This window comes from Molothrus aeneus, chromosome 8, assembly GCF_037042795.1.
Source record: "Molothrus aeneus isolate 106 chromosome 8, BPBGC_Maene_1.0, whole genome shotgun sequence".
NCBI classification, from domain to species: Eukaryota; Metazoa; Chordata; class Aves; order Passeriformes; family Icteridae; genus Molothrus; species Molothrus aeneus.
The window spans coordinates 2,924,909-2,949,115 of record NC_089653.1 but is presented as its reverse complement, the minus strand read 5'-3'; the positions used below and the strand labels follow the sequence as shown (position 1 = coordinate 2,949,115).

At 48.5% G+C, this 24,207-nt stretch overlaps 1 protein-coding gene across 1 annotated transcript; it reads left to right on the top strand.

Moving 5' to 3' along the window:
* The first annotated feature begins 1,778 nt into the window (after positions 1 to 1,778).
* On the top strand, positions 1,779 to 23,265 carry OIT3 (oncoprotein induced transcript 3). The gene is made up of 9 exons (XM_066554894.1): positions 1,779 to 1,782; positions 6,196 to 6,570; positions 7,545 to 7,655; positions 10,452 to 10,574; positions 12,426 to 12,548; positions 16,622 to 16,782; positions 17,282 to 17,697; positions 21,249 to 21,348; positions 22,669 to 23,265. The coding sequence occupies exons 1-9, from the start codon at positions 1,779 to 1,781 to the stop codon at positions 22,855 to 22,857; spliced, it is 1,602 nt and encodes a 533-aa protein (XP_066410991.1). The 3' UTR covers positions 22,858 to 23,265.
* The last annotated feature ends 942 nt before the right edge of the window (positions 23,266 to 24,207 follow it).

Below are 24,207 nucleotides of genomic sequence, written 5' to 3'. Positions count from 1 at the left end.
TGTGTTAATTGTCAGCTGTCAGTCACTTCCATGTGCCTGTCCAAACCTTGTTGTAGCAGCTACAAAACAAAAGCAGCTGGTGAGGGATGGTTCAGGGAGCTGTACACACCTGTGACACAAACAGAGCATTCCATTCAGGCTTGTCAGTTTTATTTACCTGGCATCATGAGTACGAACCAGCCTCTCAATGAAAGGGGCAAAATAGAAAGTCCAGTGGCTTGCTGTATTATTCTCTGTTCAATTTTAGTTTCTCTTCTGGGAATTCACATAGTCACCTCTTGAGGGTTATCTGCCTTGATAGCTTTGTGTAGTGAATCTGTTCTCTTTTCCTGTTGTTGGAAAAACCTTTCTGGTACTGCACAGCTGTCAGCACAATAGAGCCACAAGAATTTCTACTTTTTTTTTTCCTTATGGGAGCAGTAACAGTAATTTATTCAGAGGTTTTTGTTGTTCCCTAGAGTCATTCACCACTGGAAGAAGACTCCTATGCTGGGGTGGAGTAGAGCAGCACATGGCACTTCACTCCCAGGAGCACACCCCAACAGAGAGGCCATTGAGAATTCTCTGTAATGTACAGTCCCTGCAAGACAGACAAGCACCCAACTCCCTGTCTTGTGCAAATTCATCATGTAAATAATGGAGAACTTTTTTCCTGCTGGGATTTGAAGCTTGGTGTCCTTTCTTAGGGCCAGCCTGCTGCAGAAATGCAGGATGCCAAGGGAATGGGGAATTCCCACACTTGCCTGATTGTGTGATTACTGCAGGCTCAGCTGTACTCATTGCTGATGGAGAGCTCTTGGGGTGGGGTGAGAGGGAAGACCTCTTTCTGGGCTTGCTGTAGTTAAGAACACATTTCAGTGTGCTGCATCTAGAGCTTGTGGCTGTCACCTGTGACTCAACCCAGTTTGGTTTGAGCTAGTCAGGAGAGGTTCTTAGCTACTCTGTTTTGCATCAAAACTAACTCCATAACGTTGGGATTGATTTATTTTTTCAAGACAAGAGATTTGTAAGAGCACTGCAGAAAAGTGTCTTTACTTGCCTTGCTTGATAATCTCACTGCAGTGGTCAGGTTGTGTGACCAGGAATGGCAAAGGCCTCTGTGTAGCCTAGGAACAGCTCATTTCCCTGGGGGACACCAGTCTTTCAGTTTGACTGATGTTCCCATTGTAGCTCTGCTCCAGGCACTCCTCTGCAATCTGTGCTAGGAAGGATCAGTGCTGCTCCTTTGGCCACTATTTCCTGCAGTTAAGGCTCCTCAGCTGGTGTTTTCTGCCTGGAGGCAGCCATGGAGTGGGACTTGTGGAAGGAGCACAGATAACAAGCACCCATCTGTGCTTCTTTTCCATCCCTTCGGGATGTCCGGGTGTCCCTGGTTAGAATTCTTCTCTGGATAAGATAGAGGAGGTGTCACTGCCACTGGGGCAGTCAGGGCAGAAAACAATAGCAGGTCAAGTCCAAAAAACAAGATTGATCAGTGAGTACATCCCTGCTGTCAGTCAGGGGCAGAGCTGCTCTGGGGAGGTCAAGGCTGGAGCTGTAGCCCACGTCCCTTCAGCTTCTTCCTCTGATAAACTTCCAGGAGAGTTGGAATCACACTTGCTCTGCTGGAAGCCTGGAGTCAGAAGCTCCACTGAGAGGAAGGCTGCAAGAGCCACAGCCTGTGCAAGGACTTTGAAGCCTCTGTCCCTTGAGTGGTGGCTCTTCCTTGGCTCAGTGGGATGTTCCAGTCCTTGTTTTTCTGTATTTACTTTGTGGTTCAGCTCCAGCCAGTGTCTTCAATGGGTGAGTAAAGAGGCATTGCCTTGTTTCTGTTTGCCATCTCTAAGGTTCATGGTGAGCCTTGGTATTAGGTGAAATTGGAAGGTGGGAGAAATATCCCTTTTGTTTGAAGGTGATGTGAAATTCCTTCCAGTTGGAAAGATCCTTCTGTTTCAGAGTGTGAAGGCTCCCATGCTGGGAGAACCTCTATTGCCAGGACACTGTGGGATTTTCCTCTCCCTTTGGAGGACAGACTCTATGAGTAGGCATTTTGCTACCTTTTCACCTGTTTCCTTGTCACAAATCTGAACTGAACTTAGTGCCATAATGTACTGCTGCTCCCTTTATTGCTTAGTTGTGCTGGAGCAGAGACCCCCAGTTACACAATGCACCCAGGATTAATCTCTGCAGCATGGGGCACTCACCAGTGCTTGCTGGAGCCTGATTTGTCACCTGATTTGTCACCCAGTCTAGCTGCTACCATGTCAGAGAACTAATGATAGCATCAAGCTTACAAATGGAAAAGCTTTTCTTTGTAGCTAGTGCTTGTCAGCCTCAATTGCTCTGGCCACACAAGAAGCATTGAGGAGGAAAAGAATTGAGACAAGAAAAATGAAAAGTAGTGAGCTGGAGACAGTTATTAATCTTGTGCAAACCCCCAAGCTTGTTGTTTGGGGAAGAAGAGGGGAGAGGCTGATCGGTCCCTTCTGTATTTTTGTGGAATTTTTTTTCTTAAAACTCAATTTAATTAATTCAAATGAAAAAACAGTGCTGCCAAAGACTGCTTGGTGTCTACAGGGAGGCTGGTGTGGGGCAGCACTGGCAGTCCAAAGGTGGCTGTGAGGATGTGCAGTGTTCCAAAGAGCACTGTCTGCTTTTTCTGCTTGTTTGCTTCCCCCTCACTCCTGCCAGAAGCTCTCAGGGGAATGAAAGATGTGAGGGAGTGCTACCTCAATTCTCCTGATGTGCCTTCTTCCAGCTCCCTCTGAGCTGCTGCATGTTCATCTCACTAAATGTTGCCTTTAAATTCTCTCCTGGATGTTTAGGAGACAATGTAATCTCCCTAGCTGAGCGTTCCCAGAGTCTGTCTCCAAAGGATATTTCATAATTACATGAAAGCTAATGAGAGTGTTGGTATTTTTAGTGCTGCCCAGCTGGGAAGCTGACAGGGCATTCCTGCTTCACCTCATTTGGCTTTTAACAGCATGAAAACCTTCTCATCTCAGTCAGTGACTCACCCTAAGGCCACACCAAATCCTCTTGTGGAAACTGAGGGAAGCCCAGAGGAAGCTCTGTTCCACCTTTTCCTTTTGGGAGAAGTCAAACCAGCTTTTGGAGGATGGGATTTACAGGGCAGGCAAGCAGAGGTGAAAAGGAGAGCTCAGGAGGGAATGCCTGGTGAATCCCATTAGACATTCCTGCTGCATTCCCCTCTCTGCTGCCCAGGAGAAGCAGGCTGGTTGTGGTGGCAGTGAATCAGCTCCTCTGCATGTCTTTGAATCGTGGCACTGGAGATTGCTCCATAACCCAGATCCACGCTCCTGTGCCAGCTCTGCAGCACTCCTGACTCTGGCAGCTGCTCCTGCCTTTTATGCTGGATTTGAGACCAAGCAAAATGTATCTGTGGCTGGGGAAGGCATGAGAGATGTTAGAATTGTGAGGTATTTTTACAAAGTAGCACATCTGTGGGACAGATATTTACAGAGGACACAGCTAAATAAGAGTGACTTGAAGTCTATTCTCTGAAGCACTTGTAGCTCCCACTTTAAAGTCAGTGAAATAAATCAAAATAATGAACCAGGATCATTTGTGTTTCTAATAGAAAGAGCACAGTATTCCTCCCTCACCCAAACTCCATCACACTATTGTCAAAACAGCACGGCTTTAGAACTTCAAAAGAAATGTGCTGTGGAAGGTTGAGGCTGTTGCAGTCCAAGATGCATTTTGTGAGAGTGATTGGCTTTATTAGCCTAATTTTAGGAAATAGTAATCAATTTTCCTTACTCGGGGCAGTATTAGCATTCCTTTGCTTAATGGGGAATTGCTTGTCATGGATAAGTTGTGCTTAATCAGGTATTAAATGTAAGGCAAAATGGAACCTCTGGACTTCCAGTGAGGAAGCTGCCAAATGAGGGTTAATTAGGAGGAGATTGAAAATTTAATGAACACTTAAATTCTTCATTTATGTTCTCCCTGTGGTACTCTCATATTTTAATTATTTGCAGAAGGTTCAGAAAGGCCTCTGGAAAGGGACACACTCCTTGAGCACTGCCAGGAAGTCCATGTGTTGATGTCTTGCCCCCACAAACACTCACTTCACTCACAAGCAGCTGATCTCCTGTGCAGAACAGGAGGGTTTGTGGGCTTGCAAGGAGCAGCTGTGTAGAGGGTTTAATGTGTTGCTCCCCAGAAGGTCCCAACTCAGACCTTCACACCCTCTAGATTGTAAGATAATGATTAAAAAGGTTTGGCAGCTCAGCTGTGAGGGCTGACACTGGCTGTGGGTGGGTTTTAAAAGAGGCTGCATAACTTGTTTGAGATGTAGGCATCTGGAAGAGTTACCAGTGACTTCAGGAGGGGTTTGCAAGTGCTCAGTTAGTCTTGACCAGAGGATTTTTGTCCTAGGCTAGATCCCAGGGGATATTTCCTCTGGCAAAATCATTACCTGGACCTCAGATTTGCTTGTATCTTGTTTTTTCCCTGTCAGCTAAACAGCAAGTCAGACTGTTGCAGAATGTTTTAAGAGCTCTGGTAATTCACTTGTTCCTCCAAGACCTTTAAGGCAAGCTGTCAGGATTTTCCACAAGGCAATGAGTTTGCTGGTATCACCTTTTCTCCCCAGGGCTGAGAACAGATCACAATGGTTCTGTTAAGTCAGGGACAGAGGAAGAAAAGCATTTTTGTAATTATCCATTGTTGTAGTGTGTTTTCATACCTTGTAATTCTTTGTAATAGTTTGTTTTTGTATCCCAGTATTTTTCCCAAATGGTTTATCCCAGACTGTACCCCTCCCTTTACCTGTGTAATCCCTTTCCTTTGCTGAGGTCATCCCCAACTCCCCACCCTGGCTCTCTGTCAATCTCTCAGCATCCCATCCCCTCCATCCAGAAGTTTCAGTCCAGGATGTTGAGTGATTGTCCAGAGGCCAGGGGTCAGCCCCCCAAGCCTTGCCCCATATGCTGTCCTAAATGTCCATTCCCCAGTACCCATCCCTTAGGGTCACTTACTGGTCAGTGAAATGTTCTCTACTTTAGGTTTCCACCTCCCTTCAAATGTAACCTTGGCACCTCTCCCGGGGCTCTCAGCAGGAGCCCCCTGAGGTGTAGGGGCTCCCTGGAGCTCTTGAAATGCACCTTGGATTAACCCCTGCTAAGAGTCAACCCTTTCATCTTCTGCTCTTGTTCCAGCATCTCCTCTGCTGCAGGTGATCAGCAGGGCTGTCCTTCTGTACCCCCAGGGATCAACCTGGCTGCCTTTGTACCCCCAGGGATCAGCCTGGCTGCCTTTGTATCCCAGGGATCAGCCTGGCTGCCCTCTGTACCCCAGGGATCAGCCTGGCTGCCCTCTGTACCCTCAGGGATCAGCCTGACTGCCCTCTGTACCCTCAGGGATCAGCCTGGCTGCCTTTGTACCCTCAGGGATCAGCCTGGCTGCCTTTGTACCCCAGGGATCAGCCTGGCTGCCCTCTGTACCCCAGGGATCAGCCTGGCTGCCCTCTGTCCTTCTGTACCCTCAGGGATCAGCCTGACTGCCCTCTGTACCCCCAGGAATCAGCCTGGCTGCCCTCTGTACCCTCAGGAATCAGCCTGGCTGCCTTTGTACCCCAGGGATCAGCCTGGCTGCCCTCTGTACCCCCAGGGATCAGCCTGGCTGCCCTCTGTACCCCCAGGGATCAGCCTGGCTGCCCTCTGTACCCCAGGGATCAGCCTGGCTGCCCTCTGTACCCTCAGGGATCAGCCTGGCTGCCTTTGTACCCCAGGGATCAGCCTGGCTGCCCTCTGTACCCCCAGGAATCAGCCTGGCTGCCTTTGTACCCCAGGGATCAGCCTGGCTGCCCTCTGTACCCCAGGGATCAGCCTGGCTGCCCTCTGTACCCTCAGGGATCAGCCTGACTGCCTTTGTACCCCAGGGATCAGCCTGGCTGCCTTTGTACCCTCAGGGATCAGCCTGGCTGCCTTTGTACCCTCAGGGATCAGCCTGGCTGCCTTTGTACCCCAGGGATCAGCCTGGCTGCCCTCTGTCCTTCTGTACCCTCAGGGATCAGCCTGGCTGCCCTCTGTACCCCCAGGGCACGGGAGAGTGTCCCCCTCCCCTGTTCACTGTCTCAGGGCTGGCTGGGGTTCCCTCAGTGGCACTCAGAGAGACCAGAACAATCCATCAACACCTCAGTTTGATTTCTACCAGCCTTGTTGATATCTATCTGTGTGTGTGTCCCAGCCCTGGACCCCTGCTCGGCCTACATCAGCCTGAACGAGCCCTGGAGGAACACGGAGCACCGCATCAACGCCTCTCACGGGCAGCCCACGTGCGACAGCGGCATCGACGGCGAGTGGTACCGCTTCACGGGCATGGCTGGTGACGCCATGCCCACCTTCTGCATCCCCGAGAACCACTGCGGCACGCACGCCCCCCTCTGGATGAACGGCAGCCACCCGCGCCCGGCCGACGGCATCGTGCGGCGCCAGGCCTGCGCCAGCTTCAGCGGCAACTGCTGCCTCTGGAACGCCAGCATCGAGGTCAAGGCCTGCCCGGGGGGGTACTTCGTGTACCACCTCAGCAAGCCCAGCGTCTGCTTCCACGCCTACTGCGGCCGTAAGTCACCGCTCTGAGCCCCCCTTGGTCCCTCCTTGGCTTCTCCAGGTGGTGGCCTGTCATATTGGAATTTGATACCAATATAGCCAGATGGAACGTGCCTGGGCTCGTCTGGCCCTTGCTGCTTGACCAAGGGCAGCAGCTGTGGTGGTTTCACCTCAGAGACACCTTTGGCTAAGCTGGATATTGCAGCTGGGCGCTCGGGACACGTCCAGGCATGCAGGAGCTCAGGTTTACCTCTGGTGGAGAAGCTTCGAGGCAAGGTGAAGGACAGGAGTCAGTTCTGATGGAGGGTTTGGATCCAGAGCTTTATTCCTGGCCCACAGGCCTCTGAATGCAGCCACAGCTTCAACAGAACAAAGGAACCCCATGGTTGCCATGTCTTTTAACCCCGGGGAGAGGGGGAGGAAAGGGGTAGGGATCCCACCAACCAGGTAAGGGGGTGAAGTCTCAGGGGACAAGTGACACCTGGATGGCCCAATGTCCCCAGGGCTGAGGGACATCTTTTGAACTTCGCCAATCACAGATGCCCTTGCTGGAATGCCGAGATTGACAGACAGCACTCAGCAGGGGGAAAGGGAGGGGAAGGGAGAGGGGATTGGCACACCTGGGGAAAGAACCGGGATAGCTGAGACAGGCTATGGCATCACTGCAACGCTGTCACATTCCAGCCGTTTTACTTGCTTTGTTCCTCTAGCAGGATTTTTCCACAGCTGACCTGGCCTCAGTGGTTTAATGCTCCCTGTGGGCCCTGTGGCTTGTCTTGGCACGCTACCAAAGTCAGAATTTGCATCTCTGCCTCGCAGTAATTAAACTTGATTGTTTCTCAGCAGCTTCAGCAGGTCAGCTTTCCCAGTGTGGGCCAGGTCTGGAACTGAGGGGCTGCACACAGGGTGGGAAGCTGAAGGGACAAATCCTGTGCTTTCCTTACATGCTCAGGGCTTTGTGCTGACCTTGTTCTTGTCGTGCCCTAGATTTTTATGACATCTGTGATGTGGTGGATTGCCAGGACTCCTGCCTGGACACTGGTGACTGCACGTGTTCCCCAGGTACAACACTTGGACCTGATGGCCAGACATGCCTTGGTAAGGGTGGAAATAAGCTGTGCCACTTGCTGATGCTTTTCTTCCCTTTGTTTCATTGCTCACATCTCAGTCCCTTGCCTTACAAAGCACTATAAAAAATGACATATCCGAGAGGACTTTTCCCCTTTGCTGCCTGCAACCAGCACTATGAGTCTCTGAATGGTTCCAAGATATGACATCCCATGACTGCATCCATTCTGGTGCCCCTGGAGCTCCATGTTTCTGAGGCTGGATTTGCTTTCTGCATGGTTCAGTAGCAGAATCTCTTTGCAAGATCATGGTGCAGGATTCTGTGGTGTCACTGTGGTACTCAGGAAGTGCTGTGCAGTCTGGCATTAGAGATTTCCTCTCACACGCTCTGTTGAATATCTCTCCTCCAAAAAATGTTTTGCTGGCTGCTGTAGGGCTGCACAACAAACTCCATCATACTTTCTGCCCTTATGGGGCATTGTCCAGGGCTTGAGGAGACCCAAAGAACTGTAAGTCCCACCACAGCGACAATGGCTTTAGACAGCATGACAAGAGGGTATTCAGGGAGCTGGCACTTGGTGGCAGAGACCAGCATGGCCAGGGGGGAGGTGAGAGCAGAGTGAGGAATGTGGGCTTTGGAGATTTGTGGGGGAATCCCCATGAAGCTCTGAGGAGAGAGAGTGGCTGTGATTGTGTGTGTGGTGCTGGGGCAGAGCACCTGGACTGAGAGGTCAGGAAAATGAGGGGACAAATCAAGGGGCTGGGAAGGGGTGGCTGTTGGGGAGCTGCAGAGCCACACTGATGGATAGGGAGAGGAGGGAGAAAAGGGTGTTGGGTGAGGAGGAATCTCATCTGTCCCTTGATTTGGTGGTGAAGCTGAAAGCAGAGTTGGTCCAGGAGGCTGTGTGGCAGGTCAGTCTGCTCCATAGGGGCTACACCAGACAAAGCAGGCATGGGTGGTTTCTTTCTTCACACACCTCATGTCTGTGAGCATCAGGGCAGGCCCCACAGCCATTCCAGTGTGTGGAAGGAGCAGCCTGGTCCTGCTGCAGAGTTACACTTGCTCCCAGTGATTCTGGGAAGGCTTTTGCTTAAGCAGCTCCACTTGTCTGCAGCCAAGTGGCTGACTGAGCTCTCTCAGATAATTAAAAGCATTTATTGGCTGCTTCTGTGCAAGCCTTCCATCACAGAAGTGCCCTTGACAAGCACTAGCACTCAGTGAATGTGTGGCAGGCTCAGAGGAGAGGATTTCCTGCAGCAGGGAGGCACACAGGAGTCCTGAGCCTGTCTGTGTGTGCTGCAGCTGCCTTCCTTCCTCCACGAGCAGGATTTCTGCCCTGCTGCTTCTCCTGGAGATCCCCAGGTGGCACAGCACCTCAGCTGGAATGCTCCCACTGCTTCACCTGCCTGCAGCCTCTCTTGTGTGGCGCCATGATCTTTCCAATAACTTTCTGTGGTGCTGAGTAATTGTGCAATCACATCTCTGAGAGCAACTGTGCCCTGCTTGTGGAGAAACCAAATAAATCCCTGTTTGTCTTTCCTAAACAGACAATGTGCTTCCTTTCCCAGCTGCCCCAAAGAGGGGGACTGAAGCTGCTGCAGTGATGCAGCAGAGCAGCTGTGGCTGTCCCATCCCTGGAAGTGTCCAAGGCCAGGCTGGACAGGGCTGAGAGCAACCTGGGATAGTGGCAGGGGATGGAACAAGATGAGCTTTAAGGTCCTTTCCAACCCAGACCATTCTGTGAAGGCTGAGCAGCTCTGTGCTTCTCCTCAGTACATTAGATGCTTTAAATCCCAGAGCAAGCAGCTGATCCTCAGTTACATTTTCATTTAGGGGTTAAATAAGGTCTTAGACTTCCTGTCACACACCCACCAACTCAGTGCATTGCCTTTGACTTCTTCAAGGCCTGGATCCATGTTCTACTAAGCCATGGTTAAAATCAGCTCAGCACTGTCCCAACCCAGTCTCAAGACAACCAGAAGTGTCCCAGAAGTGCTGCTTGTCACCAGTGGGGAAGAGCAGGGACAGAGATTTGTGTGTGCTGTAGAACTTGGAAGGACCAGTCAGGGAATTTCTGGGCCCAGCTCTTGACCAAGACAACCTCTAGGCCCTTCTAACGACATCTCCATGCCTTTGCCAGTAGCCCTTTCCCTCTTCACCTTCTGTTTTTAAGCAGCTTTAGATTTATTTTTAGAAGGGAAAGTGTGGAGCCTGTCACATGTGTGAAAAGCAGTCTGTGGGAGTCTCCTGGACATGTTTCCTGCCTCCCAAAGCAAGGCACCAGCCAAGCCTTTGGCTAAAAATACCCAATTCACATTGCTTGTGGAAGGAGACACCACCAGCAGCTGCCAGCTGTGGGTTCTGTGCATGTGTGGGACCACAGATACCTGAGAGAGCTCATCTCTGACCTGCCTGTTAAAATGGTACTTTGCTTTTTTCTTGGTTTTAAGCTTCTGACACCTAATAAATGCCAGCTTCTAAGCTGTTTTGATGAAACCCCATGTGAACCTTAATTGATAACCTCAGCATCCTGGCCTGCCTAAGAGAAATCATTCATTTTGTGGCTCAGCAAGAGCAATATCTGTTCCTTTCTCTCTGTTTGATTTACTTTTTGCACACAGAGATTAAATCAGTTTGAGGGATTAGAATCTCAGAGAACAAAGAAAAAAATAAAAGAAGGGCAGACAGACACAGAAGCCACTTTAGCTTTTAAAAGAATTAGGAGGAGTTTCCAGAGCTTTACCAAGAGATTCAAAAGCTACTGTCAGTGTTACTACTTGTAGTGGGATTATTCATTCCATTCCAGAGCTGGTTTTTTTTTCCAGATGAAAATGAGTGTGAGCAGAACAACGGGGGCTGCAGCGAGTTCTGCATTAACCTGAAGAATTCCTTCCGCTGCGAGTGCGGGGTCGGGCGCACGCTGGGCAGTGATGGGAAAACCTGTGAAGGTGAGGCTTCAGCTCCCACAGGCTGCTGGAAACTCTGCAAATCATTCCCTTGCAGCACTGGCTGTCTCTTGGCTCCTTGCACCTGGGATTAAATGTCACTGCTATCACCTCTGTGCTTGCCAGAGAGGTTGATACTAAAATATCCTTCTAAGCAAGCAGAGAGAAATCTCCTTGTTGTCCTTGCTGCCTCGTCCATTTCTGTTAGGATTTGCTTGTGTTTATCTCCATGGGGGAAAGGCAGCAGTGGATCTGGAAGATTGGTGTTCCAGGCAGAACTTGTTGGGATTTGATATCTGGAGATTTTGTGGGGGCAGATTTAGCAGCACTGGGTTTTGGCAGCTCACATTAGGTATGGGGTAATACCATGACATTAGACTAGAGCACGAGGATCACTTTAGCCTCCCAGGATAGAGATTGAGGAGAGGGGGTGCCAATCTGCAGACAGAAGTTAAATTTGGGATTAGGGCAACATTTTGATCTTTGGTGTCTGTGGGTTCTGCTGCTCCGTGCTCTCTGCCACTGTTCCTTCACAGTGGTGGCACAGCCAGGTTGAAAACCCTTGATAAATTTAGACTGGTGACTTAAAGACCAAATTGTGGGCCTGATGTGTTGTCACTAACAATGTACAAACATCCCTGAGCAGAAATAGGCAAACCCAGCAGAAATTGATGAGTGCCTGATGGTTTCTGTGGTGAGCTGTGGAAAAGCACTGTGCCCCCTCACAGCAAAGCTGCTGCGTGCTGTTCACAGACACTGTGGGGCCTCAGACAAGAAAAACAACTACACAGGTGCCTCACTTTTCAGCTACCCAAAAGAGCTAAATCTGCTCTCTGAGCTCTGCTGGTACATCCCTCATCCAGGCAGTGACACTTTCCTGGGAAATGCTGCTGTGCAGAGTGCCCTTAAGTTACTTGTCAAGGTGTGTGGGGGCAAAAATGCTCTGTGGGCTCTGTCCCTGCCACATCCAGCTCTGAGCTGCTGGGGCATCACATAAATGAGCTGTGCAATTTTTATTCCCAAGTGCTGCACTCTTCTGACAGGGCTGGAATAGTCTGTTTGGAAACTCATTTGTTTCTGCCATTCCCCAAGTTGCCTTTTAGGGCCTTTGATATATCATTTAATTTCCCTTCTGTACGAAGGATGGTGCCTTTCTTGAGTTTAACACTGCTGCTGGGGATTTTTACAATCTTGTTAGTGAGTTTTATTTCTGAAGATGTATCCTCAGCTTTGTGAGCTGGTAGAGAATGGGATGTGAGGTGTGAGCCACCTCACAGCTTGTTTCTAAAAAGAACCAATTCAGGAGATTCAGCTTGATTACAGGAGCTGCTGAGGCTGAGTAGGGTCTAATTTATCTCAAAATTTACATGATGCTTTACCCATTGCTTTGGCTGATATGGAGTTTGGGCTGTTATTTTCCATGCATTGTATAGAATTGAGTGTGGGATTTCCATTCTTTACATTTCAGTGAAAACCATACAGTGATTTCTAATGGCAGGCTCAGGGAGAAATATTTTATATTTATGATTTGCTTATCTCATGTTCTGTTATTTTACTGAGAACAGTAGTACTCATCTAGCATATTCATCCCAAAGGGTTAAAACAATCAAGCAGTTAAGGTTATTTGAAAGAAAAAAAATCATGATGCTAAAGTACAATTTAAAAAAGGGGTTTACACCTCATTTTCTGGGAGACAAACTGTTGCCTTTAATTGTAAAAGTACAATTAAAAAAGGAGTCTCCACCTCATTTTCTGGAAACAAGCTGTTGCCTTTGAGCTGTATTGTTCAGACTGTTGGCTGCTCAGGGGTCTGTTGGGGGCTGCAGGATGTGCTGATTTTCCTTTCTTTCTCAGAAATTGAAGGCTGTCACAATAACAATGGAGGCTGCAGCCATACCTGCATTGAAGTGGAAGGCACCTACCAGTGTGAATGCCCCAGGGGACTTGTTCTGGCAGAAGACAACCACACTTGCCAGGGTAGGTCAACAAAATCTCCCTGGCAGCCTCTGTCCCCCAAGAGAATGTCTGAAGGAACTTTTCTTTTTGTTTTTGCTGTCTTCTCTTAGTCTGTCCTTCCCAGCTGGGTTAATGGAGCTCTGTTACTAATGACAGACCTTCCAAAGGTGAGAGCCTGAAGATGTTGCTCTTCTCCCCAGGCAGAACAGCCACAGGGCCCAGCCTGAGTGCACCTTGCATCACATTAATTGTAGAACAGTGTTCCCTTATGACTAATACTGCTTGACATTGTGTTGGGAGTTTGTTTTTGTGAGCAGGACAGGACTGCTGGGGTACAATCCTTGAGCTTTTATTGCAGCATCAGCCTCATTACATGGTTGAGACAATAGAAAGATGGCAAAAGCTCATGTACAGCCAGAAGCAGCCAAAGATTTCTTTGTTACAGAACATTTTTAAACTTTCCAGCCAATAGCTAATAATAGCTAAAGCTCACAGACAATTGTTCTAGCCAATTACTAAAAGCACATGTACACCTGCTTCACACAGTGCTTACTTTTCTTCTTTCTATTAACAAGACACAATCATTCATTATTAAGCTTAAAACCTTCTACTACCTTGCTAAGCATATTTTCCTGCATTCTTAAGGTCTCTCTTAGCCAAACTAAAACTCAAGCTGTAGTTTAATGTCCTTGCTTGGTATATCAGGATAACTTTCTCTACTTTCAGCCTTTGCAGCTGCAGCTAGTTCTCTGTTCTTTCTGTTTCTTAGGCCTGCTTTTACAGCTTTCTGGAAATCTTCTTACCTCTGCTATTTCCCACAAACATCTCCTATTATACTGCTCTGTGCACACCCCTGACAAATTTATGCTGTTAGAGCTGACATTTTCCATGCTTCAAACTTCAGACTCTCAGCTAAAGCTGTCCAGTCCTTTCCAAGAACAGGGTTAAAGAGAGAGGCATGTTTTTTTCCAAGTGTGCCATTCCAGTGAGCATTCCTGTGCCTTGAAGCAGGGCACTAGCTTTGATATTAGGTACTCCTGCTGCCCCTTGGAAAAGTGCCCAGGATAGCATCCAAAATTTGACTGTTGCTTCTGCTGTGTAGAGGCCAGGGCAGCATTATCCTTGAAGAACTTTCCATCTGAACTTTCCCCAGGGAGGCCTTCATGCTGAGTCACTTGTGCCTATGGCATGCCCATGGAATAAACAAGCTCCCTGGTTTTTTTGCAAAGATTTCTTTTGCAAATACATCCAGGCTACCAGCAGTCTGGTATTGCCTGGTGTGCTCAGAGAACCTCCTGCAGTCTGATGTGCCACAGAGTGCCCAGACATCAGTGGGAGGGACAGATCAGGGCTTCATGGTGGCCAAAGGGGCAGGTATGCCTTAGAGAGGAAGTTGGAATGGTTCTGCTTGATGGATTGTCTGCTTTATAAGCTTTTCAGAAATGCAGGGCTCCCAAGGGTGAGCATTGCCCACTTGGGATCGAGCAGTGGGGGTTTCCAAGAGCTGTGATCACACTCACTGACTGAAGGTCTGATTGATATCAGACCTTGGGATGCTTTTCAGTCCTGGGCCCCTGAGGCAGCCCCAGCAGGGCTGGAAGTCCTGGATTTCCCAGCCAGGGTTTCTGCTGCTGCTGAGGCTTCTCCTGAGAGCAGCAGCACTGCTGGGAGCCAGGCTGGGATCAGGATACAGCATCTCATAAAGTGAAATTGCCTCTTCTTTTTGCATTCATCAGTTTATGTCCCCATACTGTGGCGTGCAATTCTGAGCAGAAATGGAGCTGTACCACACAATTTTTTGTGACATCTAATCAGGTTTATATTGGTACAATTAACAGTGCAGGGTAGGCACAGTAGCCTGAAGCAATTGGATCTGCAGCCTCTCCACCCTCCTCTGCACTGTCTCCATGTTCAGAACAAACATTAATAATCTTCCACAGAAATCACAGTCTACAGCTTGCAATTTTTCCATAAAGATACCAGCCAGCAAAATACTTGGAATTTTGCAGATCATCCTAGAATTTTGCAGCCCATCCTATTCCTAAAGAGTAGGGATGAAATGCTCTTCTCCCCCATCCCCTGCCCAAATTTTTGTGCAGGGCTGCAGGGTTTGTGTTTGTAGCAGTGGGTCAGGGCTCTCCAGTACCAGAGAGCCTGTTCTGCTGAGCAGCCTGTGCAGGGAGATAACCTCTGCTCCAAGCAGCAGCACTTTGAAAGGCCAAGGAAGGAGCCAGAGGCTGGAATATGGTGCCAATAACACCAGCAGGCAGGGAAATGAGCACTGGACTCACCACAGAAGCTTCCTCCCAGGGGCAGGTGCTCAGAGGCATTGGTGCAAAACAGAGCTTTAAGTGGAAATGAGGAGGCTTTCCCAGTTCTCACAGGTGCTCTGGGAAGTATGAGGTGAAGAACTAAAATGTTTCACTGGCACACACTGGGTGTTTTCTCAAATAGCCATGAGTTGGCTTGAGTCAAGAGGTTTCCTTCCCTTCTTTCTGTGTCCAGTGGTGGAAGGCACACAGCTCCTGCAGCTCTGAAGCACAGGGAAAATGGAATCTTTTCTTTCTCCCACTTTGTGCCAGTCAAAGACGTAGAAACAGAGAGATCCTGAACTAAATCAGTCCTGAACTTCAGAGAATTGCAGTTGGGATCCAAATCTCTTGCCCTGAATGTCACCTTTATAAAAGCAGCACATTTTCTTATTTATCAAGGTAGTGCTAGAACAGCGAGTCCTTAAATCCAGATGGAGCCAATCAGTTCTCCAAAGGATGTTCCTCTCTGCACTGTGCTGTGTTCTCCAAGTCCCTTTGTCTGCTCCTGAGCTGTGCCATTTGACATGCTCACTTATTCCCACTTGCCTTCTGCTGCCAGTGGAGGGAAGGTTAAGGTAATTTTTAGTTCTTTAAGCTTCTGTTCTAACCCAGCAGTGACATTATGGGAACATATTGCTTTGGGCACTCTGCATACATTTTAGCATATCACTTTGAAATTATCTTCTTCTAATCAAAAATCCTCCCTGCAGGTACTCAGAGGCTGTTGCAAATACCTGAGCTGGGACAGGGAAATTTTTAAAGGGGGTTGAAATGCCTGTTTTAGCAGTGTGCCTTATTTCAAATATCCAGAATCTTAAATTATATAATTAATGATTGAAATTAAGGGAAGGCAGGTCACAGGAATGTCAAGGATGGGACTGCAATTAATTTTGGCAAGAATCTCTGGACTGGTATATTTGCAAAAAGGTTTTGTCATGGGGTTTTAAAACATAATAAATGTAAATCCTGCAAAAGGTGTGTTTTTTCTGGCTGAAACCAGAATATATGCCACCAGTATGTTTGTCCTGTCTCCAACTGAACTGAATAATCCTAAGGAATGTATGTACAGCAACTACTTCTTTATTGAAGATTATTCTCTCTTCTTTCCTTTTTTATTTTGTCCAAGGTCTGTTTTCTCCTGCTTCTTATGTAATGAAATTTTCATTTAAAAAATTCACACGGAGGCCTGTATTAAAATTTAAAGGTTGGAAGGAAGTGGAATGAGTGAGCTAATTGGGTTTGTTTGTCAGAGCTGGGTTTATTGCTTATAAAAATATTATTATGGCATTTTGAGGTGCTTCCATTTTAGCTCAATATCTATATGGAATTACTCTGCCTTGTTTCAGCATGTTCTGGGTTTCATGTAAAATCTGATTAAGGGTCTTAAAAAATGGCTTTGCCTGGGCTGTTGTGAATTTGATACCCATATCTGGCAAAGGCTTTTCCCAGGACATCACAGTGCAAGAGATAGCAACCAAATCTGTGCTGAGTGTTAAGTGAAGCTGGAAAGCACAGCTGAGTTTTTGCTGCAAGTGCAGTGATTGTCTTCATTGTTTTCTGTTTTCTGCATTGCTGTGGCTGGGGAATTTGGGCCAGTGGCTGCTCTGGTTTGGTTGTGTAAGTGGGAATGCAAGTGGGTAGTTAGGTTACTGTGGTAGGATCATAATCATAAATGCTGTCTAGGATTCCCCTTTTATTCCCCCAATTATAACTGGTATAGCCCTTCCCAGCTCACTGGTAGGTTTGTAGCACAGACTCTTATTCTGGGCACTTCTCTTGCAGTTCCAGTGCTGTGCAAGTCCAGCTCTATTGAGGTGAACATCCCAAAGGACCTGGTTGGAGGCCTGGACCTTTCCCTCATCAACACTTCGTGCAAAGGCGTGTCCAATGGCACTCATGTCAACATCCATTTCTCCCTGAAGTCCTGTGGAACTGTTGTGGATGTATGTATACCTGCTGCCCAGTCTCTGGCATTTGGGGATTTGGCTGTGGCTCTCTTGGGGAACAAAGTAAGTGATGGTGCAGCTGATTTAGCTGCACCCTCAGAGCTGCCATGCAGCTGCCCTCAGAGTGGATCTGGGCTGGCAACCACAGTTAGAGAGCTTGTTCCATCCCCCTCCAGCATGGGTGCTGCTTTCTGCTCTCCTCCTGCTTCACAGGGTAGAAGGAACAAGTGTCCTGTCTGCTAAGACAGATTCTGGTCTCCTGATGATGTTTGAAGGGTTAAACTGGCAGCTGGTCAATGGCTGACCTTAGCAGAGGGGTAGCAGAAGTGTGGTGCATTGCAGCTGCCAGCAGCCCGAGGTCCTCAGTTGGTCTGTGAGGATGAGCAGCATCACTCTGGTTGTGGGCTGTAAATTCACAAGCTGGCCCTTCAGTGGCTCCTCTGAGTGTCAGCCCAGAGAGGGTCTTTCTCAGTGATCTCCCTTTTCTTTGCTGCAGGTAATCAATGACAAAATCATTGCCACCAACCTGGTGACCGGCTTGCCCAAGCAGACCCCGGGGAGCAACGGGGACATCATTGTGCGCACCAGCAAGCTGCTGATCCCGGTGACCTGCGAGTTCCCGCGCCGCTACACCATCTCCGAGGGCTACGTGCCCAACCTCAAGAACTCTCCCTTGGAAATCATGAGCCGCAGCCAGGGCATCTTCCCCTTCACCCTGGAGATCTTCAAGGACAAGGACTTTGATGAGCCCTACAGGGGTGACCTTCCCACCCTCAAGCTAAGGGACTCCCTGTACTTTGGGATTGAGCCCCTGGTGCACGTCAGTGGGCTGGAGACGCTGGTGGAGAGCTGCTTTGCCACTCCCACCTCCAAAATTGATGAGATCCTGAAGTACTACCTGATTCAAGATGGGTGAGTTCACTGTTCCTTCTCTTGCTGGCAATTTAGAGGGAATTGGCAGTGGGGCTGAGTTGTCTGTGTGATGCAGGAAACACTGTCCCCCTCTCCACAGCAGCCTGTCTGTCCTGCTCATAGCAATCACCAGCAGCCATCAAGCTGAAACCACTTCTCCCTCTCTCTCTCATTGGGAGAAACAGTGGGAGGCAGTGAAAGAGGTTCCTCTGAGTGCAGCCTTTACAGGATGTATTTCCCTGTCACTAGCCTTGTGGATAATTGAGTTGGCTCCTGTAGAAAAGATTCTCATTCCTGATGCCCTTTCTCTGCCAGCCACAGAGTGCCAAGCCAATGTGCAGAACCCCCATGTGCTGCTGCCAGGCAGCTGCTGCAGCAACTGGAGAAAGTTTCTTAATTTTCTCATAATGGCCTTATTACAGCATGAGCCAGAAGAGCCCATTCTAGTCCTGGTAGGAGCTGCAGGAGAATCCCTTGCTTTGCTCTCCCTGATGCCTGCCAGTGCAATAAACTTAGGGTCTTTCAGTTTTGCTGTCATTTTTTAGATGTTTGGGGTTAGTGATCGTTCCAGGATATGCTAAAAATACTTTTATGCAGATCTGTGGGTTCACTGTTGTAGTGGTTTTTGCACCAGAGGTTTGGGGAGCCTTGCTGTGGGCTCAGCTGTGCCTCCTGAGATGATCTCTTTTCAGACACTCCTTTGGGTGCTGAAATGACTGTGCCATGCTACAGCATTGCTGTGGAGTGTTTGCATCCAGCTGCTTAACCAGAGAGCTCTGAGGAAATATCATAGTTGTGAGGCAGTCTGCTGTCCTCTAGGGAGGGAAATCCAGCCAAAGGAATAGCTAAGACATACCCAAGAGTTGTAGCCTGAGAGTCAAGGGACTGTGCTTGTGTAAATCCTGAATGTTGCCTGCCAGAGCATTTAATGATGACAACAATCATGTCCTCAGCTGCCAGACTAAATCATCCACTGTTACAGCTGCTGCTGGCCAGTCCTGTGTGCTTGTCTTGTAGCAAAAGGGTCCTGCAATGTAAAGTACCCACAAATACTGTTTTCATTTCCTTCTGACAGAGGATTCAACATTAGCCTGCTCTCCCTCTCTCCTAGGCTGCAGTCCTTCTGTGCCCAACATTTCTGGGCTTTATGAGTAGATCTGTAATGGAAAAATTGATTTTATCAGCTCCCTGGCTTGGCTGTTCCCATGGACCCTTCACAGAGTCAAGGCCTCAAACATTCATTCCTTTCTCCCCATGAGTGAAAATGATGGGATTCAAAACAGCAGCCAAAACCTGAGCTGGATAGAGAAGGGAGAAGGCAGGAAATGTCATCTCTTGAATTCACACCAGCACTGGTTGGAGGATTTATGGCACCAGCAGTCCCTTGGTACCTGCAGAGGGCATTAAAACTTCACTGAAGGGAAAAGTGCTCCACTCTGCAGCCATCACTGCAGGCCCCAGTGATTCTAAATTAAATTAGCTGAATGCACTGCTAAGTTGTCCCTGCTCCACACACTTCTGTAATAACTCAGTTTCCTCCTAGAAATCCAGTTCAAAAGCCCATGGCAATAAAGATGGAATTTTTGGATCAGTTTATGTAGGATCAGGCCTGCAAGAGTTAACTGCATAATCCAAAGGGAAACACTGTTTATATTGGAGGGGATATACCTTGGATTGAGGAATGGGAAAATTCCCTCTGCTGCTCTCTTCCCTGTTAATTCCCTGCCTCTGAGAGCAAAGTGGAAGCAAGGCAGTGACCGATGGCACAGCTGATAAACACTGGAGCTCCCTGGGGCATCTGGAGCCAGGTCATGTCACTGCTGAGGTCAGGAGCTGTGCTCAGCAGAGCACAGGCTGGTTAAGGTAGTTCCATTGCAAAGCCCATCTTCTTATGCCTCAGGCTGCCCTGTTTGTTGGTCTATGAGGTGGATATTTCATTGTGCAAGCCTTCCTTTCAGCCTTGCAACCCTGAATAAGAGGCTCAGAGCACAGCTCCCACAGCACTGCCACTCTGCTCCCCAAACCTAAGCACATTATGCACAGGGATAGGGTGGTTTTCCCCATATCCTGACCAGGCCCACCCCTTTTCCATCCATACCTGTCTCTTCTCACCTCTCCAAAGTGGGCAGCAGGGTCTCTGGGGGTTTCCTAGCAGAGTGGGATATGGTCTGGCCCCACAAATGCAGAAGGAGTTGCCCTTGTGACTCATGAGGTTTCTGTGCTGGTTTTGTCTACGTATCTCTGACTCCTTTGTGGTGGACTTTCCCTCTCCCTAGCCCCAAACCAGTAGGTTTCCTTCCACCAGTGTGGAGAAGCTTTGGAGAGCCTGGGATTTAGGAGTCAGTTTGAGGCAGTGTCCAATAATCATCACAGTTTATATGCTCACAAATGAGAACGTAATTGTGACTTGACTTCATGGCCCTAGAGCTTGGCCACTCACCTATGAAAAGTCTTTAACTGTCATTCCTTACAAGCAGGTGCCTTGTTAAAAAGGAATTTTGACAACACAGAGATTGCCAAAGAGCAGTTCTGCCTTCCCTTCAGTGAAAGCAGAACTGCTCTTTTACAGCTGATCATGTCAAACATCAGCATTGCTGACAATGCCATGCACATTTCTCGTGTAAGGATGGGAGCTGAAGCTTGCTGCAAGAGCAAGGCTTTGAGCTACACCAGTACCTCTTGTCTCTTCCACCACTGCTTTATTGGTTTTTTTTTAATATCTTTCAAAGTCCACATTTTTGGAATGAACTTGCTAGAAAGGATGAGCTGCATTGCAATGCAATTCCACAGCAGCATCAGGGCCTCTCAAGATGCCCAAGGCTTTGCAATAATTATCAGTAATTATTGAGCCACCAGAACTTTTTGTCTGTCAAACTCTAAGTAGGCTGTAATGGTTTATAAATGCATTGCACCTGGAATGTAGCTTGTTATAAAAGCAGCTTATTTTCTTGCAGTTCTGTGACCTCTTTTACAATCATACATTGCTAGTGATGGAAAAACTGAAATTATAAATTTTTGGTGTAGTGAATTTGAGCTGTTTGACCAAATCCAGCAGGAAGAAAAAATGTAAATTATACTAAGCAAAGTAAATCTGGACTTTTGTTTTCATCATCTGTCATATTTTAGTAATGTGGGTGTAGGCTGCTTCATTTTAAGCATAATTTATGTGCATATCTATGTGTATAGAGTGAGAGCATGGCACATTCTGTAGTGTATAAGAGTGCAGGCTGTTGCACAGGGAGGTGAAATGAGGACAGACTTGCCTGCAGCTCACTGGCAGTCCCTCTCTGAGGGGACTGGGCCACGTCCTGCCAGCCCTCTGCTGCTGAGCTGTTCCCTGTCTGGAGATGCTATTAGCAATGCTGCTCTTTTCCCCCAGCACTCCCAACTTCTCTCCTGTGGCCAAAGAGGAAGTAGCAGAAATGGTAGCTGAGCCTGAGAGAACCAATCCCTCCTTTTCTTTCTCTGGTTAAGTAGGCTGGAATGTCTTTTCTCTTTCTTTTTTCCATTTCTGGGAAAGCCATTAAAGCCTATCCCTCTGCTCTCCTCAGCTGTGTTTCTGATGATTCTGTGAAGCAGTACACGTCAAAGGACCATCTTGCCAAGCACTTCCAGGTTCCTGTGTTCAAGTTTGTGGGCAAAGACAACAAGGTAAGCTCAAAACTCAACTCTTAGATATTTCATCAGCTCTGATATGACTGAGGAGCCTCAGCACCAAGTTGGAAAAGGGTGAATGGAATGGCTGGCCCAAGGCAGGTGCTGCTGTGCCTGTTCCAGCAGTTGCACCTGACAAAGGTACTTCAGGAGAGGTTGTTAAAAACAACTGAAATTAAAATATGAAGGACAGTTTTGAAACATCAAGCCACCACAGGCTAAAATCGTTGTTGCTTCCAGGGTGGTCTTGGTGGCCCCTTGTTTGCTGGGTGAGACAAATGTTCTCAGCCACCAGGCACATTTCACAGTGCCCTGTCTTTAAAACAACACAGGTTTTAGTTTGGGATCTCTTCAGCCTTGTGTCTTCTCTAGCTCTTGTGGGTACAGATGCCAGCACTCCAGACTGAAGGCCACCATGCTGCTTAATTCAATGTGAAACCAGGCTGTCTGTCTGAGGCAGCAGCTCTGTAGTGGGAAGACAGTGGAAGGATAATGCCATTTTCCTAATGCAAATAGCTTTCCTTTCTGTGTTGGAGGAAATTGGATCCTCCAGTCATTGTTATGCTCAGCCAACACTGCCTGCTCCAAAAGGTATAAAGCTGCTGTTCCAACTACTGGAGAGCCCCAGTAGGGTTAAAACAGATGAGATCTTCTAAAATTCAGAAATTTTCCTTGGCTTTCTGATTACCCCTGCTGCCTGCAGCCTGCATCCTCCCATCCTGCACAATGGATTCTGCTTCAAACCTCTGCAAGTCTTTGTGGCTGCTGCTTGCAGGGATCTTGCTTGCTCTCCTGGTCATTTACAGGGCAGGGAGCAGCAATCCTGTCACTGCCCGTGCTGTGCAAGGAGAAAAGGCAGCTGTCTCCTTGCTCTTTGCATTCTCCCTCTCCCCTCAACTTAGCCCCTCAGCACCCTGCATCTTCCTCCTTTTCCCCTTGGTTTCCTGGCTTTGTTTTTCCAGCTCACTTGAAATTCTCTTGCCCGTCTCCATCAATCCTTGCGAGGCTTCACGCATTCTTGACACGCAGCTCCTACCAGTCCATGTGAGCTCTTCCAAGCTGATTCCTGCCATTTTCATCCCTCCATCTGGAGGATCATTTCCCACCTTCTATTCCCTGTCTCCCCACTGTTGCCTCTGAGACCTCAGCCAGGCTCTCTGGAGAAGGCACACGAGGAAACAGACGGAGCGGCCGTTCTGGCTGCGGGCGGCGAGGCTGGACACGGGCCGTGTGCCAGGGGCACGCTGTGGCACACAGGCAGCAGTGCCAGTGGTCCCCAGGGCTGTGGCCTGACCCTGTGCTGTGTCCCCACCTCAGGAGGTGTTCCTGCACTGCCGCATCCTGGTGTGCGGGGCGCTGGACGAGACCTCGCGCTGTGCCCAGGGCTGCCGGAGACGCGTGCGCAGGTCGGCCGGGCAGCGGGAGGAGCAGCAGGACAAGGAACCTGTTCACGTGGCAAACCACCTCCTGACAGGGGGCCCCATCAGGATCGACTTTGAGGACTGACACCCACCCTCTGGAACAGCATCCCTGGCCTTCCTTAGCACTGCCTTCTCTTGTGGTTGTTTGAGAAACCAGAGGTATCTGTTAAAGCCCCGCTTTAACTCTGTGGTGATTATTTGTCAAGTGGTTTGGGCCCGTGAGGCAGCCCTTGGAGTGTGACCCAGACTGCAGAGCAGTTTGGTTTTATCTGCATTTCTCCCCAACAATCCTTTAGCTGAAGGGACCCTGTTTCTTTGCAGGCCGGAAGTGTTACCCAACTTTGCCTTTCCCTACATCCACCTACAGGCCCCAGGACTGTTTGTCCTTGACTAAACAAATGTTATCCAAGCCCTTCTTGCATCAGACAGTACAAATAGTATCATAGCTGAGTGTTTTTGCTGTGCAGCTCTGTGAGTGATGCTGAAGATTTCAGGTGACTGTTAATAAAAACATGTATAAAATATATCTCATCATGTGTAAGTTCCTTGGAGCAATGCAATTGTCATTACAGGCAGCTAAAGCTCAGATCTGTCACAGGCACATTTAAATGGGATTTTAAATAGCAAAAGGTATTTAATGAGATTTGATTTTTTTAGTGGCTTTTCATAATTGCATGAAGTTTGATAGTGTTTCCTCCTGTATTTAGTGTATCATTATTCTTCCCCCTCTTCTCCCACCACCAAAAATGCCTTTCCTAAGTGCTGTAGCACCTTGATTGTAAGAGAACCACCATTAAACATCTATAAACATCCCCCTCCCACGCGTGCTGCTGCCCAGTGTTTGTCTGGAAGTTGTGATGCATTGCCCTGGTTAGTGAGGCCATGGTTCCAACAGAGGATTAGAGGAATGCACATTAATTATTCATAGCCATCATTGGTGCTGTGGGCAGTTCTCAGGACAGGGCTGTCCCCAGTCAGCCTGGTGACAGGAGACACGGCAGCATTGTCTGAGTGGCCTTGGCAGGGGACACAATTACTGGTGATGGTGGTGGCATCGTGGCTGTCAGCAATCTTTTTGGGCTGTCAGGCTCCTTCTGAAGAAAATACAATGGATGTGATCAACTCAGGCTCCTCTGGGCTTCACTGGGCTGTGTGGTAAAGGATTAGGGTGTGGGGTGGAAGGGAGGAAGCACAGCCAGCAGTGAAGGACACCGTGGGACAGGCTGGAGGATGAGGGGAAGGATCCATCTGCACTGGTGGCAATGACTCTGCACTGCATCCCCAAGGTTTCCTACAAGAAGCTCCAGTGTGCAGCTCTGTCCTGCATGCTTGGAGGTCTGCTGGAAGCCCCCCAAGCTTCTTCACCTGTGTTCTGCTTTGCTTGGAGCAGCCAAATTGCTGCAAAAGCCAAAATTTGCTGCTGCTCTCAAATGGA

Bases quoted from the DNA above. Each gene is read 5' to 3' on its own strand.
- OIT3 (XM_066554894.1), top strand. The intron at 7,656-10,451 runs GTAAGGGTGGAA...TTTTTTTTCCAG, and splicing joins TGATGGCCAGACATGCCTTG to ATGAAAATGAGTGTGAGCAG. The intron at 16,783-17,281 runs GTATGTATACCT...TCTTTGCTGCAG, and splicing joins CCTGTGGAACTGTTGTGGAT to GTAATCAATGACAAAATCAT.